General features: G+C 39.7%; 1 protein-coding gene across 4 annotated transcripts in view; it reads left to right on the top strand.

Annotated features, from left to right (window-relative positions):
• Window positions 1-19,891, top strand: part of LOC124861545 (nck-associated protein 5-like) — a 190,493-nt gene extending 170,602 nt beyond the window's left edge. For all 4 annotated transcript variants that reach the window (XM_047355351.1, XM_047355350.1, XM_047355352.1 and 1 more), the window contains 7 exons: window positions 2-107; window positions 1,708-1,795; window positions 4,611-4,907; window positions 5,623-5,729; window positions 5,908-6,022; window positions 6,115-6,290; window positions 17,253-19,891. In XM_047355351.1, the coding sequence (XP_047211307.1) occupies window positions 2-107; window positions 1,708-1,795; window positions 4,611-4,907; window positions 5,623-5,729; window positions 5,908-6,022; window positions 6,115-6,290; window positions 17,253-17,555 (1,192 nt within the window). In that variant the 3' untranslated portion in view covers window positions 17,556-19,891. The remainder of the gene's footprint in view (window position 1; window positions 108-1,707; window positions 1,796-4,610; window positions 4,908-5,622; window positions 5,730-5,907; window positions 6,023-6,114; window positions 6,291-17,252) is intronic.
• The last annotated feature ends 1,283 nt before the right edge of the window (window positions 19,892-21,174 follow it).

Here is a 21,174-nt window from a genome sequence, read left to right as displayed (position 1 = left end):
GGTCTGCTGTGAAGGTCAACAGCATGACCGCTTCAGCCCCCGCTATGTCAACACCCAAGAAGCCCAGCGGAACGAAGGCAGACATGCAGATCTGTCCCAATGCTGCGGTGAGTGAGCAAACTTCTACTAACTTTTGTTGCCTTTGTATGTTTTGGACAGGCGCTAACATGCAAATTCCCCCAGGTTTTTCCTTTTATTTCACACTCAGAATGTACATCCGCCTCTGCAGCTTCACATCCCCGGAAGGCTCGCTATTGATTCACATTGTGTTCTGACTCAGCCTACTGTACAAAACAAATCCTATTTATTTTTGTATGTTTTTTTAATCATCAACCTAGGATGATGTGTGGTATGTCAACAAGGATGAACAATTTTAAGGCTTAAATTAGTCTTCTCCAATCATAAGGCTAAAATTAACCTGAAATATTTATACCACTTCAAGTTTCTCATATTTTGTCACATTAAGATGGCAAACTTAATGGGTTTCTTGGAATTTTATTTGAAAACCAACACAAAGCAGTGCATGGTTGTAAAGTTGCCATACCCTCTTTCATTTTAATTACAGCTGCAGGCTGGGGTATGTTTTTACTAGCATTGCACATCTATACCCTGAAATTGCCCATTCTTGCTTACAAAATAGCTGAAGCTCAGTCAGATTGGATGGAGGGCATCTGTAAACTTCAGTTTTCAAGCCTTTTTGAATTTTCTTAGTTGGATTTTGGTTAGGACTTTGACTGGGCCATTGTAATACATTAATGCTTAGAGCTAAACGTTTAGGGTTGTCTTTTTTTTAGGGTTTCCCAGTATTTAGCTCCATCCATACTCCATAGTTAGACACTTTCTCACATATACCGGTAATCAGTTTAGGTTTGTGGTTTTAACGCAACAAAATGTAAAAAAGCACAGATAACTCTCACAGCATGATGCTGCCACCACTATGTTTCAGAGTGTGGGTGACATGGCCAGGGTGATGAACAATGTTCATTTTCTCCAAAAGTTATTGTAGGTCAAAAAGTTTAATTATGGTTAAATCCCATCGAATTAATTTCTTCCGCATGTTTTCTGTGGCCCCCACATGGCTTGAAGCACTCAGCACCTCTTTCAACAATGGCTTTCTGCCCATGGTTTTTCCAGAGTTAATGTATTTAGAGGTATCAGAATAAAGGGGACTGAATACTAAAATACATAACAAAATAAAATGCAAAACTTTCAAAACTTGGTTCAATGTCTGTCAGAATTCAGGAAGAATAGTGAAAAGGTTTAAAAAGAGCAAGACAGCGGTAATAAAAGGAAGTAAAAGGAGTAGTCTGAACTGATGAGAGGGGGCTGGAAGTCTCGCAGCATAATGTGGGAAATTTAATCCAGATGATGTGGAGTCTTGAGAAGACGGAGGAGCCGTTTATCGCAGGCACTCGGCTCGACAAAAGGGCCATTTAGTAGCATCCTTTGAGCGTCCCATCTGCTCCCCACAGAAATGCAACAAAAGTGCCACATTTCATGACCTACAAGCACCTCAATAGCCCAATTAGAGCGGGAAAAAAAAGAACAATTACCTTGCTTCTCCTGCAACAAAACAATGTGGAAAGTCAATGTTGAAAGGAATCAGTAACTTAATTTTAGTTCAGATAAAGGTTTTTAATTTACTGTATTGTCTCGAGTTCTTTTGAGGGATTTGTGACCAACATAGAGCATTTGTTCATATTACAGACCCTTATAATGACTCAGAAGATCAGTCTCAAGGCTGAAAATGAGGATGGACACATCCCAGACTCCACCTGCCAAGACCACTTGATAGGTAAGATTATAACTGACACTTTGACTGACTTATGACAATCATAGTCTGTGACGTTTTTCCTGCTCTCACTAACCATCGTGGCCAACTCAATGGTGTCAACATATTTTATAGGTTTTTTTTACTGTAACAAATGATTGATGTGCAACCAGGTCTTGTTTGTCAGATTTTTCTTTTCTTTTTCAAAATTTGTGTCAATTTTTTAAAATCTTTTTCTTTTCACTCTTTTTTCAACGCTTTGTCACTGTACCGTGGTACTTTAGGCTTGTCCTACGATATGTCATGGGTTTTTAATTAAAGAAAAAGTTTTTTTTCCAGCCCTTTGTTTCACCTAATGTCACTACTCCAATATATGTCTCTGACCTTTTTTATGACCACTTGTTCTTTTTGCACTAGGACATTTTTTATTGAATGCAAGAAGCTCTATGCATGACCTAGAGAAGTCAGGATGGTGCTTTTGTGATGTAACATTGAGGTTTAAAGTATTTCTGCATACCTAATCTGACTAACAAAACAGTTTTAAACATTTCCTAGTGATTGTTCAGGTTGTCCAGTTTTGTTCAAAACACTTCCTAGTGATGCACCAGTGATGAAATAGGTCAGTTTTCCCATGAACCGTCTTGTCCCCGTCAACATATTCTTTCACTCATTTTTTGTTTTGAATATAGTAGAAATCAGATCATGATTAGGTACATCTACCTGGCTGCATGAATGGAGAAAAGTTTGTAATGCCTTTGTTTTCCATTTCCCATATTCAAAACTACTACCTCTATCAAAGAACCTGCAGCTCATGTTGCCTTCTTATGGTTAATGTTTCTCTACGGAACATAACCCTCGCAAATGGGTCTGGTGGTGTTGCTACCATGTTGGTGGTTAATGCTGTAATAGGTTTTATTCAACCTTGCAAACTGAAGCAGTGCAGTTTATTATGAAACAAACCTATTGCTGAAGCCCTTTTCTGTTATTGTTGCTCTTTAGCTTCCTTCTTCTCCCTCTGATATCTATCACTTCCACTGATGGTCCTAATCTACCTTGTATCTTATAATTAGCCAGGATATCAAAGTAAATCATTGTTTTTTGTTTTTTTTTTGGACTGATGATCCTTAAAGAACCAGTTTTCCAACAGCGCTCCATGCTAACATCCTCTAACAGGTTATTTGCCGTCTTCGTTTTCTGCTAGCTTAGCCTTTCCAGCGAGCTGGAATTAAGTGTGGCTCTTCTGCTATGCTGTAATGCCACGTCTCTGTGGAGTAAAACACTAACTGCCCAGCGCCACGTAAACACATCAATCATATAAATAGTTTACGCTCGGTCGGTTCATGATGGAAGCAGAATCTATGCTGGGGTCAGAAACGTTTGCTTGGAGCTTCTCTTCACGTTGGTCAGTAATCATGTAGAGGAACTTACCTCCAGGCGGTTTTTCTCTCATAAAGGGACAATGAAAGGACCCTGACTCATGGTCACTGCCTTAAAATTCCCTTTCTAGCCCTGTAATGTTTGGAGTTTTAAGACTAAAAGAGCAGCAGACTTTGGCTTAATATGTGACAATAGAATTTGATCCTTCAGAGAATCACATGTAGTCCCTCCTCACTGCATAAAGCCAGCTCCACACAGTAAAGATATCAGCTACACAGCCTGCAGCTTGTGTACAGAAGTGGCAGGGAGCTCATGAAAAACTAGATTACGTCCAGTTGTTTTTCGCCGCTGGGTGGAATTACTGTGGACCTTGTTATAGTTGGGATATAGGGGGCATTTTGAACTGCCAGGCTTGGCATTCAATTACCCTGCTATGTAATCTATGGCTTTTTCTTACACACTAAAGTTTATGACTGTATTATATGGGTGTATGCAGTGCAATTAAACAAGGATTTCGCTCATATTCCAGCTCATATATGTGCACCTATTTATGAAAATCAACAGGCCATATGATGGAGGAACGATCTTGTACGTCCAAATGGTTAATAAAGGATATTTTTCAGGCTCAACAAAAACAATATTTAAGGATTTAGTTGTTGGTACATTGCATGGATCAGAGCCTAAATGCAACCAAACAAAAAACTCTCTTGTAGGGAGTGCCAATTTTTTGGTTTGGGCCATATGGGTGGTAGCCCAGGGTGATGTTAGAAAGGGATAGCACAAAACCCAGAAACAATGGAGGATGGCAATGCATTTTAAATATCCTCCTGCATTTTAACTAGCTGGCGGCCCGAAGGTGTCTTTGATTCATGAACCATCACTGCTTGTTTGGATACCAGCAGATTTTCCTCTGCACCGACCCCTGCTTTTTAAAATGAGAACTGCAGTAAGTGTTTTGTGTCTAAAGCAGCACTATAAACAACTCCAGTGTTCCTGCTGAAGTCCAAAACAGTTTTTCTTGAGATTTTGGCAACCTTTCTCCTAATTTTAAGCCCAGTCGTTGCACATGACCAGTTTGTGAAGATGCTGAGCCATTAAGCAACAACAGATCATCATAAACATCCACCAGTGTGTTAGTGATTAGCAGTCACAGTTACACGGACCTGATCCGAGCTGATCGTATGTACATCGGCTTCAGCCAGAGTCACGACTCGTGTTTCTACATTGCATCCATTTGCGTCTGCTGGCAGGAAATATTTAGCTAACCAGCACCAGCTACAGTTGTGGGTTGACTGTATTGCTCTATTGATGCCTTACTTTTCTTGCCTCTCTTTTCCAACTTATCTGCTACAGATTCCCTGTTTACTCACCCCCCTTTCCGTTGCATGTAAATCCGAGCCATCCTTCCTTGTTGTTCCCTGGTGTTGTTGTTGTGGTCACACTCCTCTCCCTGTCCCTCTAGGCTCCAGCTGCCAGATGCGAACCCTGGACAGCGGCATTGGTACCTTCCCCCTCCCTGACTCTGTCACCCGTTCCAGCAGCCGCTGCATCCCCAAATCCGAATCTAGCCCGGATAGGGTGACCGCCGGCGCCTCCGACCCCGACCCCTCACAACCTGATGTGAAAGTGCCTTCCCTCCCCAAAATGCACAGGCACGCCCCCGAGGGCAGCATGGCCCACTCCGCGTCCGAGCCCGCCGTGACCAGCAGTAGGATCGCCAAGGAAACCCAGAGCCGCCTTCCCAAACTGTCATCCTCAGGTCAGTCATCCTTCAGGAAAAGAATTGGTATGTTCATGCACAGTTCAGACAGCTTGTCTTTCAGGAGGGAAGTGAAATATGGGATGTCTCTCTACTTTAATGCATTTCCTCCTCAAGGCCCACTTTATTAAACCCTTATTAAACAAAGAACCTTGTTTGTTCAGTTAATTGTGAGGGTCATGCATCAGCTCTGACATCAGATGCTCACCTAAGATCTGTAAGACCGGCATACCTTAAGAAAAAAACAACTAATGCAATTGGAAAGGCACGTCAGCTGGGCTGTAGATCATAAACGCTGGACACCATGTATGGCTGGATAGTGAATTAAAGCAACAATAACTCCGAGATTTATGCAAGCAGAACGTTCTGCTGCATCTAGATTACCTCGCAGGCTCTGAAGAGGCAGCAGGATTTGCCCATTTTAACCCTGTGCTCCCTTTATGTGAAGTCACTGACTGAGACGAAGGCAGACTGGGATTTTAATGCAACAGTAATCATTTTGTGACATAGTCTGCGAGACAATTATACTGGCACCTCTCTGAGGCAGCAACAGGTAGAGCCTCAGATAAGAACAATCAGACAGGACACCATTATCCCTGCATAGATCCAGTCCTACGGGTTAGAAAAATAGTTCAAGGTTTCATCTTCCTGGTGCCGATGCAGGGAGTTTTCCTTAATGATCCGTTTCTCAGAAATCTGTACCTTTTGATTTCAGACGCCATCAGGACCAAGAGGTTGAGTTTCTGCGGCAAACACAGCAACATCTCAGCTTCCACTGAAGATGAGGAGAGGAAGATGAAATCAAAGGAGCAGGATTCAACTGTAAGTCTTATTTGTGTGAGAACATGGAGAGGTCTACGTATTCAGTATATACACCATTTGAAAATATTTATTTTTTAAAACCACACAACCCTGAGGTGAAACATGGTGGCGGCAGGATCATGCTCTGGGGATCCGTTTTCACTAACACTTAATTTCTTTCTTTTTTTTTTTGTTTCAGGAAAGAGTCCTGAAGGAGTGCACATACATGGGCAGCTGCAGCAACACTGAGACCGAACCCGAGAGAACTGGCACCACATTAGTCTCGCCACAGCGAACCAGGAGGTCCGACTCTGGTCTGTTTGAGACTCTTTTCTGCAAGTAATGCCCTTCACTCTCTCAACTTTGTGTTGCCGTCCTGATTTTAAAATAGTCTTTTCATTCACAGTCGAGCAGAATGAGGACACCCTGAAGAGCCAGAATGTGGAGAAATCCCTGTCCATTATGGACTACTACCAACATGAGATGTTCTCCCATCTGGAGAAGGATGGCAGGAGGATTTCCCAGTACAACCTGTTGCACAAAGAGTCATCCCCGGATGGGAAAGCAGGAGACCTGATCAGTGTGAGTGTGGGAAGGGCTTGAAAAGTTTTCTATCACTGTTCATACTTGGGGAACTTCTTGAAATATAATTTTAAGCTTTACTGATCAGTTTTCCCTTAGTTACCACTTATAGAGAAAACCATGGAGTTTTAGGAAAGGCGCTTTTGTCTCCTTCATGCAAAGAAAATACGGAAATAAAATGTTTAGGTGTTTTTCTGTGTAGTCAACGTGAGTCCTGCCGGTTTTAAAGTCAACTTCACCTCTAAAATACTTCCTGAAGCATGAGCAACAACCCCACTAATGTTTTCTGACACTGTTTACACTCCAAGGTTTTCTGCTCCTGGAATTGTTCGCTGATTTTCCTCAAAAGAAAAAAAAAAGCCATTCTAATTGCTTTCGATTGCCTCGGCCTCTTGTGTCGGTGGGTATTTGCCTACAAGTATTTAACGTAGCTGAATGACAAATGAGGACCAGGAAGCATGAAATGGCCTCCAAGGCTTTGCTCACCTACACTGCTGCTGCTCCTGAAACCAAACCCTGACACAAAAATCCATATCCTGTCATAAAAAGCTCTGACTCAACACAACTTCAATAAAAAAAACAACTGTGTATGAGAAGCAGATGGAAAAAAACATCAGACTTTCTGCCGTTGACCTCCAGCGTCCTTGTGAAATTTAACCCGAGATCAGATCAAATGGATGATTCTGGATTTCCTCCCCAAATAAAAAAAATCTGGGTATGCTGGGGACATTTCTGAAAAATAAATATTCTCTAGATGATTCTTTTTAGTAGTCCACTAAATGGCATTGCTGTTACTATTCAACAGCGCTCATGTTTAGTAAATCTAATGCAGGTCATGTTAGGTTCCAGATATTAAAATTTTTGGGTTCTGAGGATATTATGGATTTATTGCTAAATATTTTGAAAAATAATAATGCAACTTCTTAATACACTTCATGTAATGATCTTTATCTAACTTTGTAAAATAAATATGTTTCCTTGGGGAAACATATTTATTTCACTTTCTAGAGAAAAAAATAACTTTTCTCCCTTTTTTCAAAAGTAATTTTTTTTAAATATCCAGTTTTTATTTCCGGGAATTACTTGTTTTCCATCATTTTAGCTTTCTTTGTAAAACCATGTTGATTTTTGCTATTTCTTCAATTAATTATACATTTCAGCCCAAAATTATACATACTCCCGGTAGATTTAATTCTGAGGGTTTGTTTCTCTCTAACTGGAAATGAAAACCTCCCACAAGATCATAACACAGTGTTGAAGGACTGCCGTTTTTTATTCAAAATAATAATAAAAAATATTTATACATTTTTAAATATTCATTTAAAAAAGTATTATATCTTCCGTTGGTATTAAACCAACTTCTTTAACTTGCTGACCAGTTTTTAACCTTAACTGGGCCACTTTAAAACATAAATATTACTTCTAGCCAGAAGAGATGTTTTTATTAAGCTAAAAGATTACTTAAAAAAATGGCAGAAATGGGAATAATCCTAAGAAAATGTAGAATATTTTTTACTTTGCCCTGTCACTCTTATCTCAGAAAGGGATCAGGGTGGCATATAGAAAAGAAAATGTGCTTTTTTTGTTGTATTTTCAGATTTCTTATGCTATTTGTTCTTCCTGAAATGACAAATGCCTTTCATTTGTATGACAAATTTAAATGGTTGTGACAGCACAGTGCAATAGCTATGCAATAATACTGTAAAAAAATAAAAATAAAAATAGTATAGTGCTCTAAAAAATATGAAAAAAAGTATACTAACAGGGTAAAACCAGTCCAAGGAGTACTTTCTATGTTAAGGAGTTAATAGCAGCAGAAGCTTCTTTGGTGGCCTCTTCTGGGAGAGAAACATCTAAACTGATCAGCTCTAAGCCAGTACTAAAATCTATGGAAATAAAAACAGTGTACATATATTTAGTCACAGCAATTGCTCCTTCAAATGTGTCTAGGACACAGAATGAGTTAAACACAAGAAGACAGGGTCAAGCGTATTATCTACAGAAACAAAACATGAAGTAATTTATAGCAAATCACAACTGAACAGAAATACCATGTCAGAGGGTATCTCTATGTTGAGAAAATAAACAGGAGAGAACATAAAGTTCATGAAGAGTAGTAGGAGAATGTGGCCAAGTAGACGAGTCAGAGAAAAGTGGACAGTATGTCCTTCAGCAGCCTAAGCTTATACCCAAATGACAACAGAGAAAGCTCAGGATAACCTAAGCCACTCTAACTATAAGCTTCATCAAAAAGGAAAGTTTTAACCCTGTTCTTAAAAGCAGACAGGGTGTCTGCCTCACAAATAGAAACTGGGAACTGTTACAGTTGTCAACTAACACTGGAAAAACTGAAATAATTCCTTCAAAGAAATAACAGAATGATTATATGTTAATAATGCAACAGTAGTTTAATAACAAATGTAACATAACTAAACAATAACATCAGGGAAATTACTGTACAATAATAGTGCAATAATTGTGCTATAAGTATGACATAAAATTGTAGTTATTGTAGTAGTAACAAGAGTGTAATAAAAGTGAAATACCTGTAAAAAAAAACTGCAGAATAACTGTGGATTAACAGAGCAGTTAAATAGCAATTGCAGGGCATGATAGTTTAAAAATGTGATTAGAAAGCAATTGCAGTATATGAATAATGCAGTAAGACTGCAATCATATGTAGTAATAGTGAAATAATTGGTGCAATAATAGAATAATAAACATAAGGGAGCATTACAATTCAATTAAACATTATTATTAGACAGGCGTGTGAAAGCCATTTTTCTTTTAAAGTTCAATAGAGCCACATTTTGATAGTGTCATGGCAAGGTAAGGCAATGTGGTGTTCATGCAATTGCAGTGTAATAACAGCAGAACTACAGAGGAAGAAAAGAGTAATAAAGATACATTAATGTGTAATAACATGGTATTAAAAGTCACATAGGGTGCAATAAAAGTTATCCAATTTAATTGTGGAAAAACGGCAGTAATGGTAAAATTATTGAAATGCTAATAATAAAGAACCTGGGGCATTGTGATAACTGAAATAATAGCATGAAAAAATTTTATGTAGTGCAATAGGAGTCTATTAAAACATAGCAGTAACACTAATAAACAGCAGATTGTTGAAAAATATTTAATGTGTAAAAAATAGAAATGACTACTATAATTACAGTGCAATATTATAGGAAAATAGTAATAATGCAGAAATAACGGTTGATTAATGGAACAATTACAGTGTAATAATAGTGCCCTAGTCATGCAATTAGAGTAATAAAATACTTGTGCAATAAAACATCTATTATAGAGCAGTAAATGCACAAATAAACATCAATAAACATATTAACAGTGCAGTAATATTGCTTTCATAGGAACAAGGTTGTAGAACAACTCTCTTGGTTGTAGTGGCTCTACCCCTCTTCATAAAAAGAATGTTTCACCTTATTCTGTGTCTTACTCCAGAGTTATTATTTACCAAAGCAAAGTAAAGAGATCACGTCTGAACTGCAGGAGTCTGACAGAAGTGATTGTTTTTATCCCAGCTGAGAGCACCTAACAGGGGGCTGGATGCTGCGCTGTGTGACCAAGCTGCAAGCACAACTCTATTAGCAGGAACCAAAACAACAAGGAAAGCTGTTGTGTCCGTCCTGTCCTCACACCCGTCTGCAGATTAATTGGATGTGGTGAGCTGCAAGGGTGGACTTATATTGCTTAGAGGGTGTCTTCTAAGTTTTCTGTGGACACCTTTCCAAAAAAGAGGAATGGTCCCTTGTTGATCCCTTGTTGAAATAATAGTGTGCTCTTATTTTCAGCCATTGAATTGTAATATAGAGCTGGTAATATTTCTGGCTTTAACCTAATTCCCAAACTATGAATGAACTACAATGATGGATGACTGCTGCTGAACTCATTTACCCTACATTATTCTTTTGAGAAAGACAATCCATCCGTCTGTCTTCCCCTCGTCACCTGCGGCCGGACGCATCCGTACCTGCGCGGCAGCCTTCCTCCATTGTTGCTGCTCACGAGCTTTTGACTCCGGAGACGCCTTCACCGGCTTGGGTCTGGGGAAGTTTGGTGGCTGTGTCGGAGCAACTGTGATTTAAGCGCCTTTAATAACCTTTCACAAACACTCAGGAGAGTGATGTAAAGCTCAGCGGCTCCCATCAGAGCCCTCACAGCCCAGGCTGGCCTCCCATTCATCATCCTGACAACACCTGACAGCCCTGCTAACGGCGGCCCCCTCCTCCTTCTCCTCCTATCCTGGCAGTCTCTCTTTCTCCCACATGTCTTTCCTTGTCTCACTTTCACTTTTGCCTCTCTCTGTTTTGCTTTCTTTGTTTTTCTTCTCACTTGGCTTTTGCTCTAAACAGATTTTGCCATAATTTTTCTTACAAAAGTCCTAGCTCCCTTCCCCTTATATTCATACATTATCGGCATGGCAGGGAAAGATAATGCCGCAGGAGAAAAACAAAGCATCATTAATGTTGAGGAGATTCCTGAGCTTTATAAAGCTCTTCTTGGAAACTTGCTTACATCAACTATGCATACACACCATCTCCTTCAGAGCAGGATGGCTTGTTAGCTGTTGAAATGATTATGTGGCAAAGGAAAAGCAACATTTCAGTTGACAAGCAATTTGCTGAAATTTCGAACAGGGATACAGGATAAACAAAATTATATTTGTGCGCAAATAAATTCCAACAGCAGGAATACCCAGAACCCATCTGTCGCTGTCAGAAATCCCAGAACAGAAAGTAGAAAAAACAGCCGTCGCGCTCAACCACGCTGGACTATAATCAGCACAGCGATGCCAAAGAGGCGACACACGCTTTGAGCCAATAAACCTCTCTTATATACCCTTTCACATTCTTTCTTGTTGGATGTTATTCAGGAAGCTTAAACAGGAGCTGAAAGGAGATAATACCCCATTTCATGTAAATCTGACTCCTAATTCTTAAATATGTTTGCTCAATTTGTCTACATTCTGTACTATAAGGTATAATATTTAATAAGAAATGTACTTTTGTGTATTTGAGTAAGAAGGACAACATAAATTGATTGTTCCATGTCAGATATCAGGCCTTGCTTCTAGGTTTTCCACTGCTGCTTTTATGTTCTCACGCTTGTCTTCTTGATTTACGCTGATGAGAGCTTCTAGCTGAAACCCTTTTTTTGCCCCATGATAAACTGGAAGCCTCTTTATGGGCTGCTACCTCTGGGCAACATTTTGACAGCGGTGCATGAGAAAGGAATGAAGTGTTTTCTTTAAGAGTTAAAAGCATTTAGTAAATTTAGCCAAGGCTAAAAGATTGCCTTAATCAAAGACTAATAGTCCCTAAAATGGCATTTGTGACAAACTGTGACAAACACTCGAACTGATTGATTGATCATTTAAAGAATTAAAGCCATGACTGCCTCAACAGAGCAACGTATGGCTGTTTCTCACTCTACAATGCTGATAGGACTTATAAATACTAAACCCCCCTCTGGTGCAGTTGGTAGCACTGTTGCCTTGTAGCGAGAAGGTCCTGGGTTCGACTCCTGGCCTGGGTTATTTCTGCATGGAGTTTGTATGTTCTCCCCTTGCATGCATGGGTTCTGGCTTCCTCCCACAATCCAAAAACATGACTGTTAGGTTCATTGGTCTCTCTGAGTTGTCCTTAGGTGTGAATGGGAGTGTGCATGGATGGATGGAAATCCTCAGTTTTTTGCGTACATTAAAATTAAGGCGTCAGCCTCATCGGATTAAATGAGTGCATGAATCAAAGGCCCAATATATAGGCCAAATATTTTTGGAAAGATTAGGTGAAGTTTCTTTTTCTGGATGGAATAAAACCCTTATATTGTCAGATTACTGCTGTCTCCATGAAACATGTTACTGCAATACCATGCTGAATATTGCCATGACAACAATGATGGGCATTACCTCACATTTTCTGACTCTTTTCTTACTTTTTGTGAGTTTTAGCATCTTGGCATCTAATAACCTTTTAACCACTTTGTTAAAAAGGTTGCTTTTAAGACATAAAAATAAATATTTTTGGATAACTTTGCTGCCCCTCATTAGTTATGCTGCATTTGATCTATATTTTAAAACTGTTGACATAAAAGACTCTAGAATCTGACCAACAGCAGAGGTAAAAGTCCCATATCCCCCTTACAAAGATGATACTGAATATGTAATTTTAATAAAATAACAAGATCTGCATTGATACAAAGTTTTGTATATTTGTGACATTTAAAATTAAGCAGCATTACTAAGAAGTGATGTAATTTTCAATAAAAACTTGCGATTCTGTTTGTTACCATGGTGACAGGCAGGAAAAGCTGAATTTACTTTGAAAAAAGCTTGAAAGTTGCTTGAATATGGCTTTGGAGATGGCATAAAATTGTTGCAGCGCTCATCTGAATATTCAAAAAGTTCTGCAGAGTGACTGATTGGGAAAGATCTGAGCATATTCAAAAGCTCCACTCCAACATTTTTTGTTTAAAGAAGGCAAGTCACACATATCAATTCAATTCAATTCAAAAATACTTTATTAATCCCAAAGGTAAATTAAATGTTGTTATAGCTCATATTATGAGGGTTTCCTCAAAGAGCCGTTGTAGTCGCTGATGGCTGAGGGCAGGAAGGATCTCCTGTAGCGCTCCGTCTTACAGCAGATCTGAAGAAGCCTCTGACTGAAGGCACTCTCTTGTTGTAGGACAGTCTCATGAAGAGGATTCTCAGGGTTCTCCATAATGTTCTTCATTTTATGAAGAATCCGTCTTTCCACAATGATCTCCAGAGGTTCCAGAGGAGTCCCCAGAACAGAGTCCAGAACAGCCTTCTTTATCAGCTTGTTGAGCTTTTTTAAGTCCCTGGCTCTGATGCTGCTTCCCCAGCAGATGATGGCAGAAGAGATCACACTTTCCACAACAGACTTATAGAAGATATGCAGCATCTTGCTGCAAACACCAAAGGACCTAAGCTTCCTCAAGAAGTACAGTCTGCTCTGTCCCTTCTTGTAGATGGCTTCACAGTTGCATTTCCACTCCAGTCTGTTGTCCAGGTTAACACCGAGGTATTTATACTCCTCCACCACCTCCACCTCTTCTCCCATGATAGAAATAGTTTTTGACTTATTCCTGTTTCTCTTAAAATCTACAATCATCTCCTTTGTTTTAGTCACGTTCAAAATGAGATGATTGTTTCCACACCATGCCACAAAGTGGTCCACCACCTTCCTGTACTCAGCTTCTTGTCCATCTCTGATCCACCCCACAACTGCAGAATCATCGGAGTATTTGTGCAGATGACAGGAGTCTGTCTTGTACTGGAAGTCTGAGGGGTACAGAGTGAAAAGGAATGGTGAGAGTACAGTACCCTGTGGTGCTCCTGTGCTGCTGACTACCTGGTTAGACTCACAACCCTTCAGTCTCACAAACTGTGGTCTGTTTGTCAGGTAGTCTTTGATCCAGGAGATTGTTGAGGCCTCCACCTGAGTCTTCTGGAGTTTCTGACAAAGCAAATCAGGTTGGATTGTATATAACTTCCTGTATCCAGGTAAGCGATGGGAATCTATTCCTCCTGCACCATTCAAACCGACCAGAAGGGAAAAGAAATGACTGAAATATTGGAGCAATGTGCCCTTAGAGCGCCTCATCTCTGCAGAAAATAACAGCGCTGTAAAAAGAGGACATGTGCTGCTCAGGTTACAATAAAAAGCCTCCCACTGAGCTTTTGTCATGAAACGGTTTCACTGAATTCAAGTTGAGAGATCCCATTACTGACATCTGATGCAGAACCAATTGCCGATTTGGCTCTTCATGTTTTCAAAAGGGAGGCCTCAGTTCGCCTGCTTCCAGCTGTTGCTTTACCTACACCTGCAGGTTGTTTGGAGCCCTGTGTTTAGAGGCTTCAATCAGCTGCTAAATTGCCTTCCTGTGAAATCAAATCCAATTAGATATCACACAAACATCCCCCTTTTTTTTTCCTCTCGCTGCTCGCTAAGAAAGCTTGCAGTTGTTTTAAAAATAATCAGGCCCCATTGCGTCACACGCTCTTTTTTTCCCCCTAGGCTGTATAGCTGAAATTTCAAAAACAAATATTCTATGAGGTATGATATGTGGGAGTGGAATGATTTGAACTCCACACCTACAAAAACCTGCAGTTTCAACTCACCACTTCTACTCTAAACAATCGGTACAAGTAAATTGCATTTAAATTTCCTCTTTTTTCCATTTCTAAACACATTTTTCATTTATTTTCCATTGCAGTCTTGGTCTAAATTAAAAGCAGAACATATGAAGTCCTTGAGATATGGCCCGAACGCTCTCAGGGCTCCTCAGGGTTTTCTCTTAGCCCTCTGATCACACCTGCGTTGGCAGATGAATCTGTTTACAGAGCTGATAATGGAAAAACCAGCAGGTCTTTAGGACTTTTACAGCTTTTCATTACTGGTTTTGTTCTCTACACGAAAAATTGCATCATGAAATACACAAAGACTGGTGCGAAAAATTATGTTTTCCTCAAGTTTAAAAAGGTTTTCCATGACTAAGCTACAAAACAGCGTTAAAGATCAAATCTACTCCAGTTTAATGCTTAAAGGTTGTACTTTCTGCTTTTTGGTTAAAATAAAATAAATGTCAATTATGTCTTTCCTACTAATGGTAAATGGACTGAACTTATATAGTGCTTTTCCAGTCATCCAGACCTCTCAAAGCACTTTACACTAGAGCCACAATCACCCAATCGCACTCACTAACGCTCACACATTCATACACCGATACACAGGCAACTTGAGGTTAAGTGCCTTGCCCAGGGGCACATCAACATATGGCAGCAGGAAGCTGGAATCAAACCCACAACCTTCTGATTGCAAGACGCCTACTCTTCCTACTGAACCACAGTCACCTCAAACTACTAGACTCAAAACTGGATTTTCTGAAAAGTTCCCAATGCCAGGCAGCAAACCACTTCTTGAATCTGACAAAAAAAAAAACATGAATCCAAATAAAGTAACGGGAAAATACAACTAATAATAAATCTATAAAGAAATACAACCATTATAAATATTCTTTTCAAGCTTTTCTAATGTGGTACAATGGTACCACAATGTACCTTTACCACAATGGAAATCTTCATTTAAGCTTGCCTGCAGGTACCTGAAGGGTGTAGGTCTGAACTAGAAGTATTCAAGTAGCAACCCTACTCCATATTCTTGACATATGGACAATACTTAAGATTGTTATAACCTTTTTGTGTGGCCTCCTCGGTGTTGCAGACCTGGCGGGTAAGGTAGTTGTCATGGTGGTTGGGACCTCATTGACTAGGGTTGTGTTGGCATGGGTGTTATGTAATAGGGTTTGGGGTCTTGGGTAGTTCTTAGTTGAAGCGTATGTAGGTCCCCCCTTTGGGTGTTCGGGGGGGTGGGTGAAAGATAAGCTGGTGTACCTGCCGTGAACTGACATGGTTCCGGGAGTCCAGGGCTGCTGGCGGTGTGCTCACTATGGGCGACTAGCCTGAGTTTATTTACTCCCACCCAGGGGGTGGCCACCCTGCTAGGACTCCACTGTGGGTGTAGTAACCTCAACAGCCCTAATAGTGGGCCCTATGACTGCAATTTATAAGTCTTATACTAAAACCCATCTTCAGAAATTAAGAAGCCTTTTGACAGATGAAATATCTTAACAACAAAAGAAGTCCGGCTGCCTTTTATTTAAGCACTTAGGACCTACTAGGACAGCTGAATTCTATGCCAGGTTAATCAGATTCCCTCTAACTGATGGGAGGTATAAACTCAAGAAGACTGAGTGCTGGAGTCAAATCAAAAGGTGCTTCAACAATGTGTTAGCTTGCACTGGTTTACAGGTATGCATCTTATTTTTTATTTTTTTTACATGTGAACAGATTCCTTTTTAGTTGGACTGTACAGCATAAATGTCACATTAAAGATGGGACAAGGTGTAAAATAATTTATTAGGGACCCCTTTTTTATAGCAAATGTTGCTTTATTATTATGAGACAGGAAGAACTTTTAAATCCTCCTCTTGAAATTAGACTGAAGAAACACCTCCATTAAAAACAAAAGAAACTTTTAATCACTCTCCTAGCTCTGTGAACCTTATTACTGATGCAGTCGTCTTTATGCCTTGATGTTTTACACCCTGCAGCTAAATGCTGAGTGGTCTAAGGTAGCACCTTCCCTGGCGGCTTGTCTGTCCCCTGTAGCTCGCTCTCCCTGCAAAAAACTTGCTTCGTAGGCCACTGTGTTATCTCCCAGGCTGGAGAAAATGAGCAGTTCCTTGTGGATGCTGTTTACATCCTCTCAGGAGAGGTGTTGCTGAGGGGTAGCTTGTTAAAGAGCCATTTGAGACGCATTAGGACACTCTTGCAACTGTTTTGGGGGGTTTATATGTTGTTTTGTTCCAGATCTCTCAACATGTTGGACTCACTCTGCAGGCTTTTGCACTTTGGCTGCTGAGTCTAATTGCTACCAAGTTGCCTATAAGCATACAGCCTTGAGAAAATAACAGTCCACATTACGATGGGACCAACCACTCTGACAATAATACCCACAAAGACACTTTGTGGGCTGCCACGGCTCTAAGCACACACTCATCTAATCAATAACAGCCTCAAGATAAAACTGTTGCTGCTGCTAATTGAAGTGGAGCGTCGGTTTCTTTCTAATATATTGGACTGGCAACATTTGAAAAAAACACAATATGGTTATGGTAACTGGGAGAGTTGGAGAGGCCATTGATGAAAGTTGGCTAACACCCAAGACGTACATTTGCTTCTTGAGCTCAATAAAGATCTCAGTAGATCTGTCATACTCTTGAGTGGCACATGTCTTATTGTTTTGCTGGACCAACACCACAAATGAAGGACTAAAGTCAATGGGTTTTTATTTTTGTGATGTGTGTTAGTTTAGTTAGACTTGTTTTGTTGACCTCTTGTTTCTTTCCCTGCAGATGGAACTTTCAGCGGAGAAGCTGCCTATAAGTCCAAGTCATACAGCCTCTCTCAACATCTCCTTGGAGTCATTAAACAAACTGAACTACAGCACCACCAGCAGCCTGTGTCCTGACAACAGGTTAAGTGGCCACGGAGGTGATGGCCACGCTGATGCAGGAAAAAGCGGCTGCAACATGAGCGAGCCTTCACCTTCATCCGGCTTTGGGAGCAGGCCAGTGGCTGATCCCTCGGCCTCACTCAGCGACTCTCTATATGACAGCTTCTCTTCCTGCACCAGCCAGGGCTCCAATGGTGTGTGAGAAGCTGTTATACCAGTGGATGTGAGGCCGGGTCATAGTTTCTTTGCACATCCTGACCTTGTATTCTCATCTTCTCAGTTTTGAATATCCGTGGATGATATGAGTTGGACATTGAAGGGGATAGTTGGCCCATTAGGAAGATTTTTAGCTTGATGTTCCACACCTAGTGGCCACAAGAAACTGAAAACAATTTTGTCTTCTCTTGGCTCAGTCACTGAGGTGGTTTATAGGATCCTGTGATATGAATGATCTCAACATTCCTCAAAAATCTCTTGACCTTTGTATGATAAAAAGACCATCATGTGTATTCATCCTGGCTTGGTGATTATCTCGCCTGGTTTGAGAAGACCACTTTCCTCTCATTAGATCTAACCAGGCTGTTATAGTAGCTCAACCTAACCAGTTCTAGGACAAAATGGAAAAGGAGTACAAAAAGTCTTTCTGACTAGGGCGGTGGTCAGGACCCCACTGTAGATCTTATACTCCTTGGTGGGTGGTTTAGGAATCTTCAGGAATCCAATTAAATTTGAACAAGATTGACAAAAACACATTATGTACCATAGTTAAATACCAAACAAATATAGTCTAAAATGTTGAGCCATATATACTTCTAACTTAGGTTTTTTGGTAATTATACACACATAGCTGATATTGTAGTAGTGTTTATGAATCTCAATTAGTTGTTTTTTCAGTCAGAGGCTCAGATTTTTGCGACTACTGCACTTGGGTTATTACAAGACACCAAAACTGAAGTTTCCAAAGTTGGGGTCAAGGACCCACTGTAGTTCATGGCCCACTTTTGGATAGTTTGGGGATCTTTAGAGATCTCAGGAAATAATGCTTTGTGGTGTGTTTTGGTCTGAGCCTTTTTTGACTTCGCTCTTGACTAAACATTATTTTTGAAAAAGACTTTAGCAGCCCTGCCTGCAAATTGGCCTTTTGTCTATCCATAAGACAAAAGCACTTAGAAGAGCTTTCAGGAGAGGATAAAGACTTGACCCAATCCAGAACTTTCAGTAGATTATCCCTGGGTGTTGAGCACTGGGCAGCAAACTGTTATCTTAAATCTCCTATGGGGGGATAAGTCTTATCGAGTTACCCTTGTATTCCTGACCTAAACTTTATTTTAAACCCAGGTTGGTTGTTTTTATCTCTGTTGAGAAAGATCTCCCTTAAACGTTCCTAAAAACTGTTGAGTTGCAACACTTGGTAGTAAAGTCAAGGTTCACAGTCCTGTGGATGTTCTTTAAAATATTTTCCACTCATACCAGCTTTAAGGAGGAACAATGTCAGTATTATATTACTGTTTTTGTCTCCTCTCCAGGTTTGATGTACTTTTTACTTGGTTAAGTTTAGAAAAAATGTCCACCACATATTCAGAGGGACTAATTGTTCACCTAAATGACAAAGGCAAGAGATATCTACACAAATATATGCTTTTGAATACTTCCTGATATGTCTGAGATGGGGCTTTTCTTTTTAGGTACATCAATCCACTGTTTGATTTGATCTCTTTTACTGTCGGTAACTCAGGGAACATTCTGGACTCGCAAAGATTGTAAAATTAAGGCGTTTTTGACCCATAAGAGAAACATTTGATCATCTTTTTGAGTTCAGGTTAATAATTTCCAGAAACGGATTCACTCCCATGTAGCATCACTGCAAATCTGACCTTTCTACTGTCCTCAGTTTTTGTATATTATGTTGTAAATAAAATCACTATAAGTTAATATCAGAAGGGGCATTGTTGATTGATATGTGAGAAAAGCAATTTTCTTTAACAGAAGCTGTAAATGTTTGCAAATCATTCAACTATCTTTTCCAAATCTACTGTTTGAAAATAGTATGGATCTTTTCTTATCTTTAGGGTTTCTGGTTTAAAGAATAAAAGTCTTTATTTTGAATTAATAAATGCAAAAATACTTTATTTTAGAGTCATATTTGAACTGTAATTATGCCAAATTTTTGTCTGGAATTTGACAAACTGGTGCTAATCAACAGAGCCGACCTTTTGATTTTTTTTTTCTATGAAACTGTAATTATTGTATGAAAAGAGTCTGAAAATGAGGACTTGTGTATTTTTCTAGATGTCCAGTATTTATACCCACATTTTGTACTGTCGGACTGTAGTGTGACTGTCATGCTTCACCTCTTTCCTTAAATGTTTCTTTGTAAAGAGAATTGGTTACCAGCAGTGTTACTTTGGTAATTATTATTATTATTGATATTATTATTATTATTGCTGTGTGCAATTTTGTCTGTTACTCTAGACTTTAAGGCTATATTTTATGTAACTATTTCTTAAATAAATATGAGAAATTATTTCCTATTTCAAACTGGGCTGCTGGCTGTGTTTATTAATGTGAAAACGAGAGTTTTTAGTTTTATCGTTTTTACCCCTTCCCTTGCTACCCACCACCCCCCGAGTTGGGGGGGGCACAGCGTTTGTAATCACCGCTTCCCACTCGCAATCTGTCGGTGACAGTTCAAGCGTCTCGCCACATTTGGTCCCTTGATGGGTAATTATACGCATAAGGCTGGACGCAGTTAGTTTACGCACGCTTGGATGAGTCTGCCTCAGCACACTATGGGTGTTATTGATGACAGAGCATGAGCGCGGGGGGCTCATTATGCTGAAAATGGAGGTTAATTTGTGCTGAGTCAATGATGTTTCTATTATTTTAGAAGATGAGGGAAAAAAACGTTCAAAATAACGAGGTGGAAATGCAAAGCCTATCTGACCTATTATTATAAAAGATTAATTAAACAAGAGCGAGAGAGCATCATACTTTGAACACAGAACAGTGAGGCTGAACATAGTACAGCAAAGTTGCTTTGTTTTATTCTTTAAAGCAGTGATTCCCAACCGGGGGTACTCCTACCCCTAGTGGTACGTGAGCACATTACAGGGGGTACGTCAGTATTTTATTTCCAAGATGACATAAATATCATGAGGTAGAATAATTCTTGGATGTGTGATGCTTTATTAGGACCCAGATGCAAAATACATCAAAAAAGACACAATAAGATAACTGCAGGTGGGAAAGACTAGAGCAGGGGTGTCATTTCTGTTTACCTGCACGACGCTCCGCAACCGGAAGAGAGAGAGAGAGAGAGAGAGAAAAGTAACAGGAGATAGAAGATGAATAAAGAACATTTTAGGGCTTTATTTTCCCCCATATATACATATATATATATATATGTATATATATATATATATATATATATATATATATATATATATATATATATATATATATATATTCTAACAGTTTTCTTTATTTTCATGACTATGAATATTGCAGCTTCACACTGAAGGCATCAAAACTATGAATTAACACATGTGGAATTATATACTGAGCAAAAAAGTGTGAAACAACTGAAAATATGTCTTATATTCTAGGTTCTTCAAAGTAGCCACCTTTTGCTTTGATTACTGCTCCGCACACTCTTGGCATTCTGTTGATGAGCTTCAAGAGGTAGTCACCTGAAATGGTTTTCCAACAGTCTTGAAGGAGTTCCCAGAGATGCTTAGCAATTTTTGGCCCTTTTGCCTTCAATCTGCGGTCCAGCTCACCCCAAACCATCTCGATTGGGTTCAGGTCCGGTGACTGTGGAG

This window comes from Girardinichthys multiradiatus, chromosome 24, assembly GCF_021462225.1.
Source record: "Girardinichthys multiradiatus isolate DD_20200921_A chromosome 24, DD_fGirMul_XY1, whole genome shotgun sequence".
Lineage (NCBI taxonomy): Eukaryota > Metazoa > Chordata > Actinopteri > Cyprinodontiformes > Goodeidae > Girardinichthys > Girardinichthys multiradiatus.
The sequence above is the reverse complement of the archived record's forward strand: the minus strand, read 5'-3'. Positions and strand labels throughout refer to the sequence as shown.